The 26104-nt window shown below is 39.2% G+C and overlaps 1 protein-coding gene across 1 annotated transcript in view; it reads left to right on the top strand.

Annotated features, from left to right (window-relative positions):
* nbas (NBAS subunit of NRZ tethering complex) overlaps positions 1-26104 on the top strand; it is a 188380-nt gene that overhangs the window by 136308 nt on the left and 25968 nt on the right. Inside the window, exons 48-49 of the mRNA XM_085131944.1 lie at positions 2005-2094; positions 3745-3928. Of these exons, the coding sequence (XP_084988070.1) occupies positions 2005-2094; positions 3745-3928 (274 nt within the window). The remainder of the gene's footprint in view (positions 1-2004; positions 2095-3744; positions 3929-26104) is intronic.

The following is a 26104-nucleotide window of genomic DNA, read 5'->3' on the forward strand; positions in this document are numbered from 1 at the left end:
ATTATCTGTCAGTGCAGATTGTATGGAAAAATTAATGTATTTTTATAACTATCCAGATGTTAGTGTGAAAGTGTTTACATTCAGCTCAAAAGCAGGCTTTTAAACATACTGTGCGCCACCTGCTGACACCACCTACGACCTGATCTTTGTTGGTTGTTATCTGAAAATATACTGTATATATATCTGTCCACTTTGGGCTGAGCATGTTGGTGGGAAGAACACTGTCAAAACAAATGCCTGAAGTGTTGAACTGAATCTGCAGTAGCAGTAGCTGCCTGTGGGAGTTGGGCTCACAGTCTTTTATTGGTGTTTTCCTGCTCCCAGAATTCAAAAGGAAGGCAGAGATGATTCACCAAGATGTGTCTGCAGATGTGCTAGATGTAAGGGCCGCGGTAAACACTTTGTATAACATTGTATAACATGCAACGAATACATGTATATGTTTGTTACTTAGTTTCTTGAGAAGAAGTGAGCTAAAACCCATTATAGAGAGTTGTTTTGATTTAACATACTGGAAGATGATTTTTTTTAATGATTTTCCTTTTTGCTCAGACAGGCAGACCAGCGAGCAGGGTTTAACTGACAAAACCAGATATCATCAGGCCATCTGATTGGCTTGATAAATGAGTATCACCCGCTGTGATTATAATCCTGCCTCATTTCCAGCTTTTTTTTATAGCTGCTCAATGGTGCATGCTTCAGATAAATGGCACCTGAATCTGCAGATACACACACATGCACAGGCACTCACACACACAGTTGTATTTGTATAGACTTGGAGGTCATTATCCCTAATGAACACACACACATACACACTTTATTGCGTGCACATGTTCTTCCCTTTTCTCTGATTCATTATCTTTTTTATAATTAATGCAGCCTGATACAGCTGTTCCCCTCCAGATCTCACTCCGCTCCCATACACACACACTCACACACAGAGTCTGGGTGTGTATGTCAGGTGCAGGACTGCACACAGAGAGAGCCCTATTTATTCTCTGGGGGTTTTCTTTGCCTTGAACACGCCACTCCGTGTTCTTACATTATGAATATCCCTTTATGCGTCGACTGCGTGTGGCTGCGAGCGTGCGTGTCCGTAGTTTCGGGGCTTTCTTGAAGCATTGTGTTTGACAGTTATGAATGAGGCGGTCTTGTTTTTGGCTCTCTCAAAGCCTTGAGTCTGGTACAGCAGGCATACCTGAGCCTCACACTAATAGCCGTCTTTTGTATCTGTCATAACTGCTTTGTTTGTGTGTGTTTAAATTTAAAATGTAAGTAGTGAAATCCAATAAAGAAAATGCTGCGTCATCTTTCCACTTCTTGCCCAGATCATCTGTATGTTGTGTGCGTATAAAGCGTGTGTGTGTGTGTGTGTGTGTGTGTGTGTGTGTGTGTAGGCAGTTATATGTATTGGCCGGGGCATACGTTCGTTTGTGTATGTGTATGGATACAATTCCAGCAGAAAAGTGGAAGTGAGTCGGGGGAAATCACCTTTTTTCCCTCCCCCTTTGTTTCTTTCTTTCATTGTGAAAAATGGCCTGTGAACATATGGTGCGCACACACATATACAGCAGCACCCAGAGCCACTCTACAAATGCACTAATGATGTACCTTCTTAAGCTTACCTACTATTATGTGGATTTAAACCTCATCTCATTACGCCTCTTTTTATCATCTTTAAATTATTAAAATTAACGTGTTCTTGTAAATTTCCACCGGACTCGATGAGCTTGTCACATTGGAGATGGCTATTAATGTTTTTTTTTTTCCTTTTTCATCTTGTCTGTAAGACTTGAAATAATTTTATGATGGTTAATTTAACAAAGGTTCACTACCTTCAAACATTTAATTGCCGCCAGACACATTTTTAACTAACACCGTCCCTGAGAGGAAGCCTTTGATTTTTTTTGAAGTTGCTGTCCCTTGACATTGTGCTAATTTGAAAATCTTATCTTAATTAGCTGATTATGTAAGATGATCATGGTGATGTGGTTTGTTTTTCAGTGGAGACCCATGCGCCCTGACAAATTACCCACAACCCCTCAGGGTCCTGGAGGCCATGGTGACTGCTGTGCACAACAGTGCGCAGAGTGGGTAGGTTACATCTGTCATCTCATACAACATACTTACAGTGACCCATTCTCTGATTTCCTTTGTAGTCCCTAAACTAAACTGTCCTCACACAGCCAATGTCAGAGTACTTAATCGCTTGTATTTTGAGTTTTATGTAAATCAACTAAGCCTTAAAGATTTTCTTCAGCTTTTGTCACCCTCTCTTTGCACTCTGGATCTTTTCAGTTCTATTCAAGGGCTGAAATTAACACCTGCTGAGTGTTAAATATCAGTTAAATGTCTGATAAATAAATGAAGATAAATTGACAAAAGGCACCTGGCAGCCTGTCTTGTAGATCTTTTTGACGATGAAAACATTTTGACAGCATCTATTGTACCCTGGTCAGCTTTTTTTTTTTGGTCAGTGTTAAAATTTCCCATTTTACTGTTAAGTCATCTCAGTATTAATGGTAATTTTATTTATATAGCACATTTCATTACATGTGATAGGTGAAATCCGCAAAGTAGTCAACTTTATTTTTTTTACAATTATTATGGATGTTTTAAGGCTGTAAAACCCCTCACTATACACTTTATACATTTTTCTCAGACCGGTATGAACATTTTCATACTTTTCTCTCTTGTTTAAAGACCCTCAAAGTTCAAACCTTCGTAGAAAAATAAGTCTGTATTATAGAATGAAACCAAAGATCAAACCCTGTTTTCAGGGTGGGAACATGGGAATAGAGCAGCTGCGAGAGAATTCAACATTAACCTCCTAGGACCTGGCGTCCACATATGTGGACATCACATTTTGGGTTATTTAGACCAAAATACTAAATTTTGCTCAACATGGGCCTGATTTCTACTACGAGGACATTATACTGCTACTGTTCTATCAAAATTTTAAACAAATATCCTCATATGTGGCTCTTATTTTTCTTTAAAAAAAAAAAAAAAGTTTAAAAAAAATCTGGTAATTCTTTGTTTTTACATTAATTGGGCCTCAACATCCCCAAATATCAAGGAGAAATTAAAAATGCATGTCGTGGAAGAGTTCGGGTCTTAGGAGGTTAATGAATCAACGGTACGGAAGTAGGGGAAGCAAGAAGAATGAGTTGAGTAAAGTTTGACGTATCTGACTGTTTTGTTTCGTTTAATGTGCTTCATAATGCGGCGTGCCTTATGGTCCGAAAAATACGGTAACTTCTACCTTCCTTTAGCATGTCCAGAAGTCCAACTTTTTGTGCGACGGTTAGCATCGTCCTCTGCCTTTTGGGTGCTACCACAGGTGTCTTTGACGGTGCAAAATGTTTCGTCGACATTGTTGTGTTTGTTGGGGAGAAAACTTACAAAGATACAGCACTTCAGAGTCACATTGCTAGCGATTGAAGATTTCTGTAAATTTGACAACTTTGACACAACGTAACTGTAGCTATAGTTGAATCATTTAGTTTGTAAAAAAACCCAACAGAATAACGTACTCAGTTTCCTACAGCTCAGTTTAACGTCCTCAAATCTTTGTGCAATCTGTCTAACAGGCAATTTCTTGTTTCTTGAATGAAACAAGTAAACTACTTGGTAACATTTAGACATCTTAGTGTGAACTCTACACCTTGTCTCTCAATCTCTGTCTCTTTATCTGTACCTCACTTTGCCTGCTGTCAACCTCCCTCTCAAATCCTTCTGCAGTGACAGTAACGTCACTTCAGATGACCTCCTGGCTTGGCTGCGTCCATTCTGCGGTGACGCGTCTCTGCCCGTGCTGCCTCGCATCGACGTGCTGCAAATTCTGGAGAGTAACTTCAGCCTTGGAGACGGCGACGTTCGTCTTCTGCTGCTTTACAGGACTCAGGCTGTTCTCAGGGACAGAGAGGTAATGTTACTGATGCTCTCACACGCGTTTGAAGTTATGAAGATTTAACCCTCATGCTAACAAAGTGAGAAATATACTTTACTTGACAAACAAGTGCTCTACAGAAGCACATGGTAAACTATCTACAGATGGGTAGAGAGGTCTGAATTTCCTGTTGTCCATGCTTGTACATTTTCAAAAGAATATAGAAGCAGAGAAAATAAAAAGGGAAATGGAAAGAGAAGAGAATCATTAGTGTGAAGACATACAAAAACACATGTGTTAGTTTTAATAGCACCATCAAAAATAGTATTAAATGGTTGTGATCATACAAAACAACTTGAATATAACATCTCTGGGATTATTCTCGTTTATGATGGACTTAGACAGTTGGAAAAATCCACAGCCTCCAACCTAAAGACCACAGGGAGTCGTTTTCAGTGGGCACACTTGCACAGCTTCACATCCAGGTTTTGGAGCAATACACTGTCATCCAGAAAACTGTCTTGCTCATTTCAGTAATGCTCTGCTAGACAACATTTGGCATTTTGCAAATCATTAAATTGTATTTTTAATTACATTTGACACAACTTTTTTTTCTCTCTTTTTAAAAAACAAAACAGGATGTCACATTTAGTGTAAAAATAAAGTAGCTGCATGCTAAAAGATGTCAGTGTAGGAAAAGTGCTTCAGTTTCTTGACAACATGAACACATGTCAGTGGAATCTACTTAACTTTGAATGTGTGGAAACAATTTCTTAGATGTAATTAGAGATAAAAACTATGAGTCTGAAGCTTGTAACCCACAGTGGGTTTTGCACAAGCTCCTACAACCAGGTTTTAAAAATCATACTAAGGGATAAATGTTTAGATTCGAAATAACTGCATAAATATATGTGAGTATTACTAATCCGTATGTGTCATTTGCATATTTGCAGTAGTATGTAACATATATATGTATGTGTGTGGCTGTGGCTCTCCCCTCCTCCCTCCCTGGTATAGCAGACAGCTGACTGGCTAGTCACTAAGTTATTTGACTGACTAATTAATGGCCCAAGCTGGATAATTAGTGTGTAAATGTATGCAGGCAGCCTTGGGCCATTGTCAGCGCAGGTAGACAGGTGTGTGGGCCCGGACTCTTTAACTAATTAGGTGAACTCCTAACATTTGGCAGGTTCTGATGAAATATACACACACACAGGCAGACACACGTGTGCACACTTAACAGAGCGTACATCCAAGGGATCTGTTAATTAATCTTGTAAAAGAAGTCACGTTGTAAGAACCAGACTCGTTTCAGATGAAGTGCCACTTTCTCTCATCACTCCCTAAGGCAACCAAAAGGCCTTTAAGCGTGAGAGTGGGGTTCTTGTAGCCAAATGTCTGTTTTAACTTTGATTATTCAAGATTTTTGACTGTTGAAAATGCTTTTTGTGTTTTCCCATCTGTACTGACACTCTCGTCCAAACGCATGCACAACAACGCGCACTCACTCTTTTATTTATTACATTTTGCCTTAATAATTGTAGCAACTTTTCATTGTGTCAGCTGCTCGACTGGAAGCAGTTGCACATTAATCATGTTGGCTAGGCCGGTACCACCCGTAAGCAGAGCTGGCACTGACAGCAGGAAGCTGCCCCAAGGCCACGCCGGAGACTTTGTTGTGCCCCACTCTGACCTTATCATGCTGGCTTACAGCATGAAAGGGAGAAAAAGTGTAGGAAAAGGGGAGAAGTGGTGCTCGCTTAGAAGAAATAAAAAAAAGTCAGATTCTGACAAAGGTGACAGGGGAGGAAGAAGGAAGGAAAGAAGTTGGTAATGTTCCCCCTCTCCTCCCTGGTTCCTTAACTAATCAGCGCAGCTCCTTCTTAAAAGCATCCCACAGACTACATATTCATAGAAAAATGCCACATCTAAAATACATACGAGTATATACCCAGCCCTCCTGTGTCATATGCACATATTACTCAGATAGACATGGAAAAGGGTTGCCTGCTGTGATTTCCATGACAACCACGGTCTCGAGCCACAGTTTGAATCGAACTGAAAGCACTAGTATGTTTCTGTAATGCTTCCTTTTCAGCTTCTGTGTGTTTGCTGTTCTGACAAAGATATCTGGATGACACTGTTTTCAGTGACTGTTTTCTGTTTTCAAAGCACAGTCTGTCTCACACACACACACACACACACACACACACACACACACACACACACACACACACACACACACACACACACACACAGTCTTTGTTTGTCCTTCAAGCTCGAGCCCTGGGAGCTTGAGGGCTCCTGTGCAGCATCTTTGCACTTTTGCGGTTGGTATTTCTCGAGCTACTCTTGTTCCTTCTTCCTTCTTCTTCTTGCTATTACTTGGTATTGCTCTATCCGTATTTTTCACAGTAGAACAGAAAAATTGTATCTACCTCTGCTTTACAAACAGCCTGTAAATGGCTGGGAACTAAGGAGCCCAGTTTCGGGACTTTTTTAAAGCAATGCTGCCCCATTCTTGGCTGATATAGATTTCTAGCTCCTCAACAGTCCTGGGTCGTCTTCTCAAATTTATCATTTCATGCTTCTCCAAATGTTTTCAGTTGGTGGAAGGTTTAGAGTGCAGGCAGGCCATTTAGTCACCGTTCTTTTCTGGATCATGTATGGATTCTTCTTTGTGTGACAGAGCTTTAATGTGCATTGTATGTATAGGCCTTTTTGATTTTAATTTATGAAAAGTCACTGATGATTCAAGAGGGTCACAAAGCTTATTTGTTCTTCTGTTATTATAAGTAATTTTTAATTATAAAGTAGAGATGGCACGATACCACTTTTTTATGTCCGATACCGATACCGATATCATAAATTTGGATATCTGCCGATACTGATATGAATCCGATATAGTGTGTTTTTTAATCAATAAAACGTTTTTTTTAATATCTTGCTGCATTTTGTATAAGTTCATACTCAAGTTTAAATAAATAACAACACTAAAGCTATTCTGTTATACCTGTATGTAAAAAATACACTGCGCCCAAAATATTTCATAGTTCAGCAATACTGTGATCAAACTAATAACCTTAAACCTGCTCCATCCTCCCTATTCTGGTATTTTAAAGAGTACTTAGCAGAAATATTAAGCAACCTAACTAATAGGGTTGCAAACTCCCAGCAAAAAAAAAAATAGGGAACCACCCTCCACCTCATGATGCTTAATCGATGTAATCAAATTTAATTTGATGCAGGGGGAAAATGCACAAAAATAAATTATTTTTCAAGAATAATTAAATAGATTCAACATCTTTCTTCAACATCTTTGCAGACTTGCAGACTGCACAGATGGTATCTTCCCAAAGGAAAAAGTACTAGCTTACTAGGGTATATTAGACTTAACAATTACTATATACAGTAATGGACTTCTATATATTTTACATCAGATTAAAACTTTGGGTGTAAGAGTCAGATAATTATTTATTAAAAGCTAGACATTTTAAATGAGAATAAGAAAGAAAAGTATGTCTTTGTGCCCCCTTTTCCCTGTTCATGCCCTATCGGCCCCCCTGGCTAAACTTTGCTAGATCCGCCCCTGCACAGTTACCAGCCGTCAGCTACGTAGAAAAAGATCCTGGTGTAGAAAGTAATATTAAATAAATTCTAACAACAGCTTATCAAGCTTAATAGTGCTGCTGTTGTTCAGCCGCTGGTTTCCTCTTTCTGGTGAGAAGTGGGCCAAAAACTAAGAAGAGAGACGGACTCGCGACAGAAAAGCCGATCAGCTGATCATGAAGCAGTTTCACGATTGAAGTAGCAGCAGGAGAGAGAGAGAGAGAGAGAGAGAGAGAGGCAGTCGCTCCATAAGCTTTACAAACATTCAGAGATGAACTTACACACTTGCTTTACTTCTCTCTGGGAAAACTTCCTCGGAGATGAAATGCTGGTTTGCTAGCAGGTTACAAATACACACAGCCGCTCTATCACGTGATGCACACTGCTGCCGCTACGGTTATGAGCCGAGTTACGCTGTGTAGCAAGTTTTGTGAGGTGCTTTTTTGATATTTAATGGATCGGATTACATTTTTTATTTCTCGCCGATATCCGATCCAGTAATTTGGGTCAGTATCGGACGTCCATCTCTATTATAAAGTAATTTCATGAATGAGGACGCAACAATGAAAAGTCCACTGTTTATAACAAATTAGATTACTGTTTCATGCGACATGGTGCAAATTGATTCAGTGAATTTTATCAATGGGTTACAGATATTGACCTGGACTAGTAAAATAAACGTTAAAAAATCGATTAAAAATGTATCAGAATGTATGTTAATGAGGTTTTGGAGCAAAGATGATAAAGTCGTGGATGCGAATGATAATGAAAGGTTATTGTTGGTCTGCTGTTACGCATTATAATTGTATTGTGGATCATCAGTCCTGTCAAACTGACTGCTAACCTTTTGGTGGAAGGGACAAGCTGAAAGAAACTTAATTTCAGTCATTAATACCAGCTCACAATGCAATTCCTTTGGTTGTAGACAGCTTCCAGGCTTTTAGCATGAAGAATCTAAATCAGAGAGCCAGGCTTTGCCTGAAGGTAAAATGAATAAACAAAACCACAGATTAAACAAATGAGATATAATATGCTAATCAGCGAGCTTTAAAAGATACTAGAAGCTGGATTTTGTTGAATTTAGTCAAATTGATTAACCGCTTCTTGCTCTGAAAGTAGGTGTTTACAAAGACATGAATCGCACATTTTTTAAGTTATAAACTGTAAAATTTTAGTTACAGTTCTAAATTGTGCTAATAGGTCAGAGCTTGTCCAGTATATACCATATGCGGACAGTAGTTACTTAAAGACCATACAGTCAAAGGGACTTGTTGAAGGCAGCTGTCCACTGGGGTGGTTTCCTTAAGAACTATACTTTTTTTAGTGCCTTTCAGACAACCAGTAGAAACACTGATATGATGTATTAGCCAATGAAGAGCTAGGCAGCAAGCATAACCAGCTGGAGGATATTGGTGATCATGATAACAACAGAATTGCAGGGGGGATGTGGGGTTGAAAGTACCTGCTTTTTGCTCTTTTAAAGTATAGTAAATAACATTGCAAGTATCTAGTTTCCTGATATACGTTTTAAGAGTGGAAGGTGCCATTAACCTTAGACAGAGGCTTTCTCTGGTAAGCTGCTCCTGAATCAGCTGATGCATCTAAAACTTTGGAATAGGATAGAATATAATAGCTCCTTATTATCATTATACATGTACAACAGAATTGTGGATTTTGTACTTGCATTACAAGCACATGCCAATTCAGATGCCACTTTGTTGTAGGTTTATTTTTCTTTTCGTTAGGCTTAATGAGTTAGGAGCAAAAGCTTTTACTGTTTCTCTGTTTTTAGTTGAGTTCAGCTAATGTTAAAGTCCTTCTGTAAATGTGTCCTACAGTTTTCCTGCTTTTTTCCCCCTCTATAAAGACATCTTGAAAACTGGGATTTTGATCTGGACACTGATATTAGACTTAAGTTATTCGACTTAACAAACGTGAAAAGCTTCTTGCAGTCCAAAATGACCTATATAGCATGTCTCTTTAACTGTTTCCGATTATTCATTGTCATCTGATAAGCTTCTAGCAAGCTTTCAAATCTTAAACCTCAGGGCACACAGCTTGAACTAATGCACCTGCACTTCAGTATCACCAAGGATGAATTTAAATCACCTAATACAAAAACGAGAAATAAAGGACTATCCATTTAAGCCTGCAATAACAGATCTTCACGCCACTATAGAGTAGCTAAAACAGGGTATAAAAAAACACTGACACCATTTATGTTAAGGCTGTGACCTTCTTAACATATATTTTTACATCTGCTAGATATAGAGCAGTTTCAGGATTCATATGGAGTATATACATATATATACATATATATGTATATATATGTATATGTATATATGTATATGTATACATATACATTTCTGATGAGGCGTCAGTGAACAGTAGACATCTTACCTTCCTCACATATCCTAACTTGATTTACAGAGTACAGTGCCTGTAATATTTTTGTCTTAAGCTGGTTACGTTGTCGTTTTTATGTCACACAGCCAGACAGGCGCCCATGCATTCCGGTGTGCCAACTCATGATAGAGGCAGACGTGTGCTATTATGATGGATGCTGTTTTGTTCTGTGGTGACCAGACTGGGTCAAGTTGGGCTGTGTCAGTGGAAAGGCCAGTGCATGATTCACAGCCGCTGCTTCATAAAGACCCACAGATGATACATCAGAAGGAAGTGAGAGAAAAGAGAGAGGGATAACGATGGATAAAATATATGAAAAGAGAAAGGAGTGAAAGATTCAGATCATGTTGAATGAGAAAAAGGCAACAGCGTTTCGCTTAGCTTCCCAACACATCCTCCTTAGCATTCCAACACACTATGTAGCCAGAAGACGTCTAAAAAGGAAGATATTAATGTGCCCAATTGTAATGCTGACATTTAGGTAGTGCAGGGTGGGGGTGGGATGGGACGGGGTTGATACAGGAGAAGAGGCATAGAGGCTGTAAGATGTGAAGTCAGGCATAGATTTTGTGACTTAATTTTGAATGATTAGTCATAAGAGCAGGGCATTCAAATGTCAACACTGTCAAGATGTGAGGGTCTGTTTTGCCTCTTTAATGGGCCTTTGTGTATATTGTCCATTTGGCCTTTTTGTCACTAACAGCCGTGTACTTAAGGTTATTTCTTTATGACATTTCAAAGACAATCAGGAAACGTCGGAAAGCAAATATGTGTGTAAGTGTAGGTGTGTGCGCTTATTCTGCATAGGTGCACACTGTACTTTGTGTATACTGTGCTTGTTGACGTAGCTGCCATCTCTGCTACTGCCTTGATTTCGTATTGTGGCGATGTTAATTAGTATCCCAAATCCCATGGCAGTGCTAGCAATAATGGCCACACACACACCTACACACACTCAAGTGCAGTGAAAGAAGGTGGCTCTCTGCATCAAAGCCTTCATATAGCTTTTCACTGTAAATGTGAAGGAAAATCACATGCATGTCTGTGTGGGTGAATAAGCAGTGATCACAGATTGATGCTACGTGTCTCCGTCAATGTCATGGATCATTTGCCGTGAAACACTGCTTTGATGCTGTTTGGACCAAGCGGTGTATCATCTATATAATAATATGGATGAAGTGAGGTGAGCAGGATGGGCTCTGCCATTCCCTCCATAAGCTTCTCTGTAGCTACACCCCCTCCTGACCTCACACATTAAATCCAACCTAGCCTGTCTGACTTTTGGCCCAAAGGTCTTCTTCTCCTTCCTTTTTCCCCCCCATTTCACATTTCAAAATGTCATGTCCTTTTCCCCACTTGCAATTTATTGATTATTTTTTATTCATATTTGATATGGTTGAAATTATGGGTTAGTCGGCCAAACATATTCCCAAAGTATATAATTATTCAGGTCAATCATAAAAACATATTTTTTTCTTTATTTTCACTTTCTGCAGTATCCAATTATTTCCTCTTTGGCCGTTCTTTTTCATGGCCTGTCTTGATAGCAGAAAGTTATATCTAAACACACTCCTGATTCTTGTTTCCCGCAGTCTTTTTTATCAGTCTTTGCTTTTGTTTCGTTGATGGAATTTCCATTTTTATGCACCAATTAAGCAGAAAATTATAGAATACGTCTGTTTTTGGGCTTTCATGCATATGTGAACATGACAGGCACAATATTTGAAAAGGGCTTAAGACCTCAGTGTGTTTTAAGTGTTGTTACAAGTGCACATGGGTTTGCCAACACATGGACAAGCATATATGTTTGCTCACGTCTAACTGCATCTCCCCTCCCGCCATATCATAAAACACCCCATCACAGCTGCTGTATATTTAAATATTAAGGCAACCGTTTGAAGTATGCAACACCCGAGTGCTAAGATAAGCCTTTGTTTGACATGAAAGACGTTGAAGGATGGCATACTATTTTGTTGGAACTACAGTCTTTGTTTGATATGACAGGAATACAAACAGAAACACAAGTGGGATTGTTTCTGGTTGACAGAACAATGGTGTTGTTGATTATTAACAGGCACAACAAGGAATTGTGTGCAAAAAAATAATAAATAAAAAAATAATTTTATAAAAATGACAGCGTGTTGCCGAGGTGGGGAACATGCGAAGAGGAGAAGCCGGACAGGGAAGCTGGGAAAGATTTGTCTGATGAAAGCGAATGAGCCTGGACTGTGGGAAGAGGGTTTTACAAGAACAAAGAGCGAGCAGAGTCTCTTTCCAAGTAGATAAATAATAAATGTGATGGGGTTGAGAAAGCTATCTTATGGCCACAGCCTAATGCAACAGATCAGGGGTCATTGTCGTGATGGCAAAGCCCCAGCTATAATTCCACTTGTTTTGGCAGCTTTTATCTATCCCCCTTGGGCTCTCTCTCTCTTTTTGAAAACTTTATTTACGCCCTGTTTTTAACTTGGAGCCAGGAGAGAAGAGCACAGCGCTTTGTCATCTTGGTGGGATCACTGATGACTTGGAAAGAGAAAAAAAAAGACCCTAAACACCAGAGAGGAGGCAGAGCAATAAAATAAACAAGAAAAGAAGGGATGTGCAGAGGGAGACAGACAAGAGGAAAAATAAGAAGAAAAGAGCCCGAGGACAGCTGAAGTTATAGGAGTGGGCAGCGCGGTGCCAGATGAGAAAGAGGGAGAGAGACGGTGAAAACTGAGATGAAGGGGAAGGGACTCGTGCGGTGTTATCTTTTTTGGCATGTTCTTTGCTGCTTCGTAGCGCCAGGTAAACGCAGTCTTCAGCTCACATCCACCTTTGAATTTTTGTTTAAACTAAATTTTACACATAAATAATTTAAGCAAATTCCCATCTTAAGTTACGCTATCTTCCTCACACCTCGAATATTCATCGAGCTATGTACGCATGCATGATTAAGGAGAATGAGCAGTTGTAACACTGTGTTTAATATGTTACCGTGCGCCGCTGCGTGTCGAGATGGTTTTAAGCGACAAGCTTGTTCTCTCCTTCCAACACCGATCTACTCTTGCTTTCTAGCCACTCCTCTTCTGTGTTTTGTCTTCTGAGCTCTCCACCCTCCGGTCTCTTATCGTACTCTTCTTCCTCTCTTGAGGCGTGCGCCATTATGTACACCCAGGTGTCATTTTATGCAACGTGGGTCTACAAAGTTAGTGCACAGAAAATGCAAAACGAATAGAGGGAGAGGTTAGAAAAGCTGTATTTGTTTGTCATTGCACTCAACTTGTCATGTCATGCATACACAAGGGTATTTGTGTGGGTTTTTGTTTGTTCTCCACAGGCCTGTGTGTCTTTATCTCTGCACTTACGTTTCCCCTGCATGTTTTATGCGTCTCACTTTCAAGTCGTAATAAACTCCTGAAACCCCTACAGGCCTCGAGGCTTTGCCCTTTTGGTGTTTGCTTCTCTTTGCACTCTCCCTCCCTCTTTTTTTTTTTCCTCCCCCTAAACCTGCCCCCTCTTATCAACTCCGCTCACTTCCTCTGCATCGCTCATTTTCTGCCTCGCTCTTCCCAGCCCGCTTTCTCCCCTCTTGTGAAGTGTGCGACCTCTGCAACTTTATTTTGCTCGTCGCTGGGGACATTAGCCAGAGCAGGTCAATGAATATTGATGAGCTCATTCAGAGCGCTCTCAGTAAAGGCCAGACAGCGAGATCTCTGCATCCCATGGCTCCGCTGGCACTCCCAGTCCGATACATTGACATGCCCACATCCCGTGTTCTCTCCCTTCACTTTTTTTTTTCTTCCTGCCTCTCAGGTCAAGGACTGAGATAATTGCCAAGTCATAGAGAAGATTATCAGGTAGCTTTGTTGATGGGGGCAAAGGTTCACACAGTGTTTCACTAATAGCCTGTGCAAATTTAGGAAGAAATGGAGCATCTGTGACTTGAATTTGATTTTGAAGAGAAGCAGACTCGTGGGTCACATTAGCTGAACGAGGCTGTCAGGTGTAGTGTTGCCTGTGATGCAGAGTATTTCAAAAAAAGAGTTTACCATGCACATTTTTTGTTAGTAACCATTTTTGATTAATCGGTGCATGGCAATTGCAATCATATGCATGACCTTATCATATCGTTTTAAATTTTAAAATGTCATCATGAATTACAATTTGAAATTAAGTCTAGAAATATGAAAAAGGTTAATTTTTTTGAAACAAAGGTCAAAAAGCAACATTCTCAAGTATTACCCAACAGCAAAGTACATTAACTGCACACTTAAGGGTGGAGATGAACTTAAAACCCAGCTACCCTGGAGAAGTTTTAAAACCATTTCATACTTCAGTTTTTAATGCTTTATTTAATTAGTGCAGTCTAACCTATGGGGATATTGAGCATGTAAATAATGGAACTTTAATTTAATAGTCACAAAAACTTGTTACTTTATCAGCGGAAGTAAGGAAGAGGAGGCAAAGTATGGGTTTTTTTTGTGTTGTTTTTTTTTTTTAAAGAAACAATAACATCTGGTTCAGGAATGTGTATATGTATAGCTTTTGAGACTGACTAGCCTTCCTGTCATGTTTGTGTTTAATCTGACCAATTTACAACTTAAAACACTCATAAATACCGTGCTTTACATCTGATTGCCTCAAGGCCTTATAATATCCTCCACACTATGCACATGAACATATAAAAGTGATGATCACGTCTTTCAATGACTTTTGAGTGTTTTAATCAACCTTGTTACATCTGTGGTGCGCCCCTGTGGGGTCGTTCAGTCAACAACCCACTGAAATGACCCACTGAACTGAATTTGGTGGTGAAAAATGTTTGTTATGCTCATTTAAGAGCTGTTAAAACACACCGGTCAATTTTGAGCAGGAACACTAAAGTAAGGAGGTGAACAAAACTGGAGGGCTAGTGGAAAGACAAAGTGTGTCTTGTAATTTATTGATGCTTTTATTTTATGTTGTAATTGTATTGTTTTTATTCCTATGTTCAGCACTTTGGTCAGTGGTTGCTGATTTTAAAGTGCTTTATGAATAAAGTTGGTTGCTCGCTTAATTTGGAGCAACTGGTCATGACAGTCCTTACCGCAAAACAGTTACCTGAACCAGAAATTGGTTTGGGTGGTTGTCATTTACTTTACATAGACAACCACCCAACATATTACATATTGACGCAATTAGATGCCCAGGTATTTATAAAAAAAAAAATGCTATCCCCCTTCATGCTGCTCATTTGACAGAAAGGGGGAATTGAGAGTGCTCGTCGTCGTGATTGGCAGTGGTAATAAGATGTGATGAGTGTGGGAGAGAGCTGCCAGTGATGGACAGCACTCATCATTAACCTGTCGACCACAGTGTCACACTGGCAGGTGATGATTTGTTAACCATATACTTCCACCAGTCACTCAGTTGCAAGGAGGGTACTTGTGAGGAATGAAGGGATGGTGACATGTGGTGCTGGTCTGCATGCATGTAGTGTGATCTAATAACTGCAGCGTAAATGGAGTTTTTACTTAAAGTTGCACTGACGGTATGAATGAGCGCTGTCTTGAAATATCAATGTCCTTATTACTTACATCCACCATGAGGATGATATTTTGGTGTTTATTTTTACAACTGGAGGGAGGACTACCAAACAGTTCTTATCTTCAATGCTACCAACAATGACCGTCACAGGGCTCCTCTCAGTTACCATGACTGGCATGACAGTTTGTATAGTGTGTAGGGTTTTGTGTTATCTATTAGCAAAAATGGATTTTAGTGTTCTTAATTATGATAAAGTTATCGACGATTGTTGTGTTTTGATTCATTCATAGTTCAACTTAATGTAGGCAGCAAGTCATCATCCAGTTAGCCAACCGTTTTGCTTTGATTGTACAGTATGAACAATGGGGAAAAACAGACTGAAGGCATACAGAGATTCACATTTTACCTGATATCCTTGTGTCGTTTAGCTCAAGCAATGCTGTGCCTCAGTTTTCAAGTATTTGTGGCATTAGTTATTTACCAGTTAACAGTGAATTTGAAGTTTCTATTATATATGCCTATCTAAATACTCTATATATAATTTTTTTTTTTTTTTTTTTTTTTTTTTTTTTTTTCGCCTGTCCCATTTGGTTCTTTAGCCGTCAGAATTGTTGTCTGAAGACCAACAAGGATACCCAATGGATTTATTTTGCCAAATGGATCATCATGGCATTGCCGTATTGGTCCATTTGATCGACCTTTGTTTTTATTATTTATTTTATTTTCAGTTGTTACAGACGGGACAGACATGAGTGAGGGATAGGAAAGGGAGAAAGAAAGAGGAAGGAAAAGAAAAACAGAAGGGGAGAGGGACAGTGAGAAAGGGGGGAAGAAAAAATATCTCCGGGATCACCTGTTGAGAGAAAAAGAATAGAAAACAAGCAAAAAACAAAACAAAACAATGCAACATACTATACACAACACCATCGCATTAATCTAGCTAAGTGAAAACAGCAGTAAATACTAAATATTGAATGTTGTTGTGCAGCACGCAGGACAGACAGCGCACAATGTGCTTTGAAGTAGCAGCCAAGAAAGGTGTGATTTAAGTCTACGAATAGTGAACACCCATGTGCACACCTGTGTGGATCGGCGCGCTTGTATTCAAATGGTTTCCCCATGTAATGGTCTGCTAGAGGATGTAGAGAGCCATAGCCCCGTCCCCCAGGGCATGAAGCAGGCATGGAGGAGATCCAGGCCCCAGACATCCAGAGGCCCCAGAGTGCAAGAGCCCAAGGAGGACCACCGGAGGGGCATCCGTGCCACCTTCATGGGAAGGGCTGAGGATCCCCAGATGAGGGGTCACCCAGTAGCCACCGGGCAGAAGCTAGAGGGGGCTGCACCGGCGTGCCCGCCGGCTCTGCCGGCAGCCAGCTGTGCCAGAGTGAACCGAGCCGCAGGCACAGAGGCCGGAGGCCCGAGGGCCCCCCGCGCCCCGGAAGAGGCCTGACCGAGCAGCAATTTTTTTATATTTAGTGATGTAACATTATATTTAAGTTAGTGCTGTCAGCGTGCGTGGGGCTGCACGGTGTCAACAAGTTAGTGCAGTTAGCTCTTAACGTGTTAGCGCCGTCCAGCCCCACGCACGGGGCGATCTGCAGTAACTCTCTAACGGGCTGTGCATGATTGTGTTATATAGCTCATATTATCCACAATTGTTTACACTGTAGTCTATAGCTTGACTGACAGTGCTGTTCATTATAGATTCTAGCCATAGGGTGTTTTGTTAAGGCAGACAGAGGCAGAGCTGTGACTCTGTGCTGTTTTTCTAAAATGAACCTCTGATGAAAGTTATTGATGTTGAGAGTTCAAATGGTAATTATTAAACTTTAAAGAAACTTTAAAAAACCACTCAGAACTTGACCAGCAGCACTGATTGTTGAGTCTAGGAGTTATTTGTCAGACTTCCCCCTTGCTGATTGTGAGTGATTGAGCTGTTTGTCTTCTACACTTACATACAACGGAGATTTTATTTTTTTGAAGCCATGATTTGATTAATTAATTAAAAAAACTAGTGCATGTTGAAAATGTAAGCATTAATCATCAATCACTGTCATCAGAGCTGTATCTGATACGACTGCAGTAGGTTCCTGTCTTGACTGTAATCCGTTTAGTCTGCAGGTAATATATATAAAAGCCTTTTACTGCATTAAGTAGTCGCTCTGTTTCACCGAATGTGAAAAGGAATGACTGCAGAAGTAGACGATAATTTAGTTGAGGTGGTCAACAGCTGTTGAATATTGCAGCCTTTTCATTTTCGGAGAGCTGTCAAAAGGAAATGTAGATATGAAGACTGTTTTCAGAACTCTGGTTGTCCCCTCAAACCTCCAGCAAGTAAGCAATTACTCCAAGGGTTGCTCTGTTAAATCAATAATTAAACCTCAGCCTATGAACACTTTGGTTAAAAAAAACCATGTGCAGTAGATTTTTGTCAAATGTTAAGCAGACCCCTTGTTTCCATATGTTTACTGACCATGTGATCATACCTTTCTTTCTTTTATGTGAAGCTACAAAAGGTATCTACAGACTACAACATCGTTATGCCCACAATCAGTTTTGAACTGAAAGAAGAAAACGTAGGGTCATAAATAAGTTTGTAGGGTCCTGGGAATTTGTTTTGATGGAGTAATGAGGCTTAACTTTCTATCATGAGGCAATTGCACAGCTTGATGGGAGGCAACTTGTCTAGGAGCAATTGTTGTCCAACTTGAACTGACTGCAACCGCTCCCAGACAGTCTGCAAATAATTCCTGCCTAATTTATAAAAAGACAGATTCCCAACCTGTTGCAATCAGTCTGAGTCACTCTGGATTGATAAACACAACTAATCTGCCATGCTGGCTATAAAAGCAAGATTGCGGAGTATCTTTTTGCAGATAAGCTGTCTTACAGCAGCTGCATCACTGCTTGTGGAGGAATTCCTCAATTTCTGTGAGGTTCTGGGTGAACTCTTGCTGGGCTTGCCGATTTATCTTTTATGACAGATAATTGCTGTATTATCACAAACAGACTGCATGTAATGGCCAACTTGACCCCATTCAATTGCAAACTTATAGCAGACTAACAGCAGCGTATTGCCATTTTATTTTTACCTTATTGCCGTCTTGGTTCACCAAGTGCTGCTGTGAAGATGGGATCTGACTGGGAGTGGTTGTAGACCTGCTTCCCCATCTTTGAAGAAACCATTTCAAAGGCTGCAAGATCAAATGCTCATTGCACACAGTTGCAATAATTCTATTTATCTGGCACTCTACAACTACTGTTGTCCCTAAATTGATTTTTAGCATTAATTGAAGCTTGGCAGTCAGTGGACTATCAAACCAACATAATCACCCCAAACATACACACGTGCTCATACACATATGCTCAAGTCAAATAAAGCCTGATTTGGCTTCTTTTTTTTTTCATAAAATGTTGCTTTATGTCAGTCCCCGGTTTTAAATTTAAAAATTCCACCAGAATGCTGTCAGAAATTGAGCAACTATCAAAAAGATTAATGGGGTTAAATCTATGAACAGTATAATGATGTTATTATTGAATACTGACTTTGTAGGTTGAAGAACTGTGATTATGGGCTTTATGGAGAATGTTCTGTTTATAACACTTTATATTTTTACTATAACAATAATATAAAATATCAACAATTTACAAACTAGTGCAAAAATAAGTACTTTTCTGTCTTCTTAACATAAACCAACAAAGGAATACCAAAAAATAAGGTTTCTCTGCTCTGTAGCTTGTGCAACTTTTTGAAGATATTTAGATTCTGCACTAAAAAAAGAGTCTAGTAACTCTTAACCAGCTCACCTGAAAGCACAAACATTAACACTAAGCTTGGTATGGCATAGCATGGCCTGGTTGGGCGTCAGAAACATGAGTGAATGGCCCTAAGCCGGCATAGCCAGGTGGTCAATTTAAGGTATGCACCATCAGTCTCTAGTCTAGTCACTAGCATTAGAACATGTAGGCAGGGAGGGAGGGAGAAAACATACTGTCAACCTCAGGTGCAAATAATGCATTGCCAATTATGACTCTGGGTCGTAACAAGGGGAGAGGCAGTTCTTCAAGCCTTGGTACCCACTATACTCTAAAATAGCTTCATAGCTTCATGCTCAAGCAACAGCGGTATATTTGCAAACTGTAATAAATGTTATGCCGTACCTGTCAGGCACTTAGTAATTACCTCAAACCTTCTCGTGCCCTTAAACATCTACGTTGCACTGTACACTGCTTTTAGGGTGGATGTTGACAATCCTCAATAAAATGGGTAAAGGCAGGTTTTTCAGTTAAACGGAAAGGCAGTCCTTTGCTTAATTTTTATGCTTTGAGTACCTATAGATCATTTCTTTTAGTGTTGTTTTGTATGCTGACATATGAAATACATTAGCTGACATGTCAAAGCATAAAAAATTACTTTAACAGTATATAAGACAAAAACTTTAACCCATAAAACCCTGCTCACGTTGGTGTTGTGACCTGCAATAATAGTGATAATAATGGTATTTTTGTTTGTGTATTTTCATGCTTGAAAAATGAAAGATTTTTTACAATTTGTTCAAGTTGATTTAAATATAAGCCTTTTAATAACGGAATATTTCTTTAGTTTTGTGTGTACTGAACTAAGTCCTCTTAGTCACTTAACCAACAACAAGCTATTATAGATTTGTTCAGTTCATTTAAAAGGATCAAATTGTAAAATGATAAAATGTACCGAAGACGGCGTATGGGGCTCATTTCATTGGATTATTATGTTTACCCCTGAAGAATTATTGTTCAGCATTTAGGGTATTCATTCTAAAATTATCTACAGTATTACCTTCAAGTGTGATGAAAGCCGTGCATATTTAACAGACCACAGCTGAACACTTTGATGCTGGAATATTTATTTAGTGGGATCTTATAGCTTAAGGAAAGACTGTGACATATGGTGAAAACAGTTTCACAGGAGTTTATGGAGCTTTGTTTCTTTGTTTCTTCTCTCCGTGCATGTTTGCATGGTCCTCATTGTGTTTTGTGTGTGTCTCCCCATTAATGGAGTGAAAGCAGTCTCATGCAAGTGACTCTCAGGAGGAATAAATGACTCCACTTTCATCTGTCTACCCCCTCAAACACGCTCGCATACACATATTGTTTCTCTTTCTAAAGCAGTAAACGTCATCTGGACTCGTCTGCTGCGGTATTTTATACTTCATCTCCATTTCTATCTTCTGAGAACTGTATGTGTTTGTGCCCATGAGGTTTCTGACAATCTTTTTTTCTTTTTTTTTCTTTTTTTGCTTTGCTATTGATGTGGTCCTATCTCTTCCTCACACACTGGCACTCTTCCTGTCTTTTTCCCCCCTCCTATTTTATTATCATATGCTGATAGGAGAGTTAGAATGCATTGCAATTTTTCAATTTGCAAAGCGAGAACCTTTTGGACTACACAACACTGTTTTTGGCAAACTACAACCAGCTCTGATTACTGTTAATCTTTTCAAAAAGGTGAAAGCGTTTTTTTTCTGCTTTAGGAAGATTTACAAGGTATGACATGTCAGTCAATCTTTCTAACTCATGTAATGCTGTTTAAGCTTTTAGACGAGACCAAGAGGAGACTGCTGTAGATTTGAAAGGAAATTGTTTTTCCCATCTCCCTTAAAGCAGGAATTTTACCACTCAGCAGTGCAGCATGTTGATATGTAAGGCTCTCCTTGGCTGTTTTGTCTTCATTTCATAATGTGTCAGGTATTCTTCTTGTGAAACAATGCAGACTTTTAAACTTTCTGTTATGCTTATAAGTCATGTAAACAACTAAATAAACCCTAACTGCTTCCAAAAAAGGAACGTCTCATATTATACAGCCCTTACTTATTGTTAAAAGATTTTGAATTTTATTAATATTCAACTGTGATAATCGCCTATGTTTAGCTTATTTGAATTGCACAGAAATGCCTGTACATAGCGTGTCAGCAAATTCTTTAACTGGAACAAAGTGATCACATGAGGAAGTTGCTCAACACCCACATGTATTGTTTTAACCCACTACAAGATCGTTAATCAACTTGTCCATCCTTGTCTTGCAAGGCTGCATCCTGTGCAGCCTCGTATGCAATCACCAGATAAGAAGTTGTTTTTTCCTAACTTGTACTCCACCCATGAGTGTTACGTGAGTAGGACAGTATATAATAAAGTCTGAGCAGATGCTTGGTGCACTTTTCTGCACTGACTCTGTAGTTGACAGATCGTGCACAGAAATCGTCCATGTACATGAATTAACTCTGGGCCCGCGATTCTTTGCCTTCCTGAGGTTTTTCTCCTAACACTTATCATTTAAATTTTTTTTAAGTTTATGACAATTCAATTAGAAAAAAAAAGTGTGGCTTGTTTATGTTAAATGTTAAAAATGTCCTTTGGACAGATGAGAAGAAATGCCAAACCAAGCACAACACAAACGCCTCATACCAACTGCTGAGCTCGGAGGTGCAGGCTCATGATTTGTTTTTGTTTTTTTTGTTTTTTCAGCAGCTGCACGTGAGGACCTTGCAGTCATTGACTTGCCTGTGCCAGAGTATTCTAGAGTAAAGTTTGAGGTTTTCTTTCCCACAGTTAAAGATTGGCCCAAACTGGGTCATGCAAGAGGATAATGATCTCAAGCAGAGCAGTAAATCTAAAACCGAATGGCTGAGCTGAAAAAGAAAAAAATCAGTGTGTCACAATGAAATGCTGTGGCGTAACCTTGCCCACAAACCCAGATGAACTGAAAGTGTGGGCCTAATATCCTCCACTATGATGTGACAGACTGAAGAAGTCCTACAGAAGATGATCACTTCGTTATTGCTGCTAAAGGTGGTTCTACGAGCTATTTGATCATAGGGTGATTCTACAAGACACAATTTGAAGACTTGCAAAAAGAATTCCAGATTTTTGATTTATCCATCATTGTTTACTGTTATGCAACGTTAAAAACACTCAGGCAGAAGGTCAGAGGGCAGCAGAATTTGTGGCTATATTTTATATAGGTTTTTCCCTTTGCATGTTAGTGATTTAACATATTTGTATTTTCGCCGACAGTGTTTTTGTCTGGGTTTCCAGAGCCAAGTCACGATTTCCAATACAGATAGTGTGTGTTATTAATAGAGACTGTGTTATCCTGGAGACCTGAATAGTACTGCCATTCCCGCAGTTTTTCAGATGTTGGTGAATGCCTCATTTCTGTCTTCCTGTCCCTACTTTTTTGAAACATGCTGGCTTCAAAATCATTTTAAAAAGAGCCTCATTGTTTCTGTTTCAGTTTTTAGTGTTTTGTACAAAGTGTTTCTAAATCAATGATTTGTCTCGAAACTTCATAGCAAACATTAGTAGATGGAGATGGGCATTTTGCAGTGTCCCATTGCAATTGCATATCAAGACACACACAAGCAGTTGCAGTTCTTCATCCTGCTGAAAAGGCTGACAGAGGGTAATAAAGCAGCTACTGGTAACTGCTCATTGTCATGTTTCATTTACTTCCACCTCCCCCTGTCTGCTTTCTTCATTTCCATGCTTTCTTCTTGTTCTCTATGTTCATGTATATCTTTTTGTTAGCACCGTGGCTACCTCCAGGCACAGTGGGCGAGCATTTTAGCATGCTGTTGTCATAATTTAACAGCAGCGTTGGCTGTGCCAGCAGAAAAGAATTGGTTTTTTATACTTAAAATTACACGCAGTTTGTACTTCCACCCTGTGCAACCATTTCTCTCTGTCGGTATTATGACATATCATATTGTTTGCTGATCTCTCAGTGGGAGCGGCTGCAACTGGTTTACAAGAACTGAGGTGTTAATTTCTGTTTTTTTCCACACTTACTCAATTTGGTTTCAAGGGAAATGTCTGGTAGAAAAATTTTCTACACCGTATCTGTAATATATAGTATTTCCATGTGATTATTTAAAAGAAATTAAAAAAAGAACCATCCTTACTATTTATAACATACGTTTTACTGCCTAAAGTGTCTTATGCTGCCTCTTCTTTAAAGCTCTACATTGCTAAACAACTAAAGCTTTTTCAAGCACTGCTGGTTAAAGCTGCTGTTTTCGGTTGATTTGTTTTATTTTCACACAATAGACAAATATTGCACAGTGGGTAATGTATTTTTTCCTGATAACCTATAGCACTTTATGTTTTGCTTGGCTTTAAAAATAAACCATTGTTTCTGCAGCACTGAGGTAGTTCTATGAACATAGTAATGAATACCACTTATGTGACACCCGATAAACACAACATTAAGGCCATTCCCCGTGCTTTTCCTTTATCACGCTTACTAAAGCCACATACACACTACTTAGGATGGAAAAATCAATGCCTGACCTGCTGTTGCTGTGCTATGATTGGTTCTGTCTTGAGGGGGAAAAAATAAAAAAAATAGTTACTTTACAGATGTTGTTATCCATACAGGAGATCAGTGCTTGATTTAAAAATTAACATTTAAAAAAAGATTCACACACCACCTCACATCTGCAAAAAACACAATATGTTTATTAGTTTCACATGGCAACTAATTTGGTCAAAATCTTTGATGAAATAAAACAAAAAAATCTCAGCATTGATTTGTAGTTGCGGTTTGAGTTTAACTGTGGGCTGTGATTTGATATGTGACTTATAAATATGAAAACGTCCGACATATTCTCTGAACAACTTAAGATGAGAGGGGTGCACAACAACGCAAGATTATTGTATTAACAAGTATGTTGAGGTTAAAGACAGTATCACGAAGTTTACCCTTTTTAACTTATGACGAGTAAACCTAGTCTAAAGCAGGTTATGTTCAGAATTTCTGTTTAAAATCACATCTTTAAAAAAACACACATTTCAATGACTAGTTTCATTTTTCATTCTCTACTGAGGGAATATGTTTTATTCTTGCAACATGGTGAGCCGCAGCTTAAAGAGGCATACTGTTAAGTTGGTCCACAGCAGAATTTGAGTTTATTTGATCCAGAAATTATATTTTCATATTCCATCCTATATATCAGATTTAATGCCAGATCTATTTTATACAGATGAAATTCAACCTAATAGACCAGAGATTACAAAACTTTACAATGTCTTCACCTTTTAAATGTTTTTTAAGACAGTGACTGAAGTAGGTTGCAGTTGATTGGTCAGCTTTTTGCCAAAAAATAGAGCTGACAAGTCAAATGCCCCGTTTAACTGAAGCAGATAGCTTGGGTTGACAAAGACAGCTGATAACCAGTGTCGTGATACGTTTTATCTCTGACTGAGATTTTAGGTTTTGCCAGGCCAGCTAACACAAAGAAAGTCTGGATATTTAAAACTTGCTTAGCAGTACACATCTCATAAAAGCCTGCAAATGAGTCAGAGTCAGATTTAGGGTGAGTAACGCGGGGGCTACAGAGATTTAGAAAACTAATTCTGAAGAAAATCTGGGAAGAATTAGCAAAATGTGCTATTTTGAAAGCAAAAGAAAAGAGTGACGAAAGAATTTTCACTGCAGGCAAGCTGGTTTTAAATAATTGTCAAAAAACAAACTTGATTATTACAGAGCTACTTGTGGGTAATGCTTTATTTTGAGCACACCTGATGAATTACTGTTTCCAGGCATTACAGTATTTTGGTGCAACACCTTTGGCGAAGAAGAATAAATATAATTTGGAACAAGGACAAGGATCCTCGAGGCTTCGCTGCATGGTAATAAGGGGAAGAATAATCAGAACAAACACAATAGGGCTCCGGCTGCTTTGCTCCATGTAGGGTCTTAATTATCACATGCTATGTTGCCTTGCTGTCTAAAAGCATCAATATTAGGATGGGCAAAGGGTGGGAAGACATGGAATGCAGATTGAAAGTATCTGACAGTGCTAAACAGTTTTTAAATAGTAAAGAGATTTTGATGTACATCATATTTACATTGGTTTATTTCCCTCGCTAATATATTTCATGGCATCTGCTAACAGTTTCACTCCCCCCCTCCCTCTTCCGTTTGCCCTCCTGCACTCTGTTCATTGTACAACGCCACAGAGGAAATGTTGGTTTTAATCACTAGGCATAATTAATTGACATCCTTCCTTGTTAAGAAAATAAAAGCCTCAGAGCCACAAAGTAATTGACAGAGTTAATTTGGGGGACAACCGTAGGTGAGTTTTGACGTGTGTGTGTGAGTGGGCAAGTGAGACGATGCAATCTGATAGCCTTTTGTATGTGAAAGAGTTTCTATTTGGATGCATCTGGGTGCACTCGCCGTTTATCATTTTTCCATTCCAGGGGGAACATATAATCAGAATATTATCGGGGAATCCCAAGGTCTCACATACCCTTGAATTTTCATAGATAATGAATAAATGTGTCCATAAAACTTTAAAAAGGCATCAATAGTTAGAAAATGTTCAGTATTCATAATGCATTAAAGCAGTAATAATGATGAACAAGCGCTGGGTTGCGGTTTACATTCAGGGATGGATTTGAAAGCTTTAGATTGCAGTGAGAGCTTTTTACAGGTAGTTAAGATTCCATTTCTGTTTCCCAAGTGACCTCCATTTCCAGAAGGTCCAGAGCTTAAGCTTTACTCATTTACTGCTCCATCCTCCATCACAAGGCAATTGACTACAACACTGGGCGTGTATCTGTTATGCTGCCAGTGGTTTAGTGCATGATTAAACATTTATAACATGTCTCAGAAGAACTTTAGTCGATTGCCACGACTTTTGCTGTTTA

This window comes from Neolamprologus multifasciatus, chromosome 15 (assembly GCF_963576455.1).
Source record: "Neolamprologus multifasciatus chromosome 15, fNeoMul1.2, whole genome shotgun sequence".
Lineage (NCBI taxonomy): Eukaryota > Metazoa > Chordata > Actinopteri > Cichliformes > Cichlidae > Neolamprologus > Neolamprologus multifasciatus.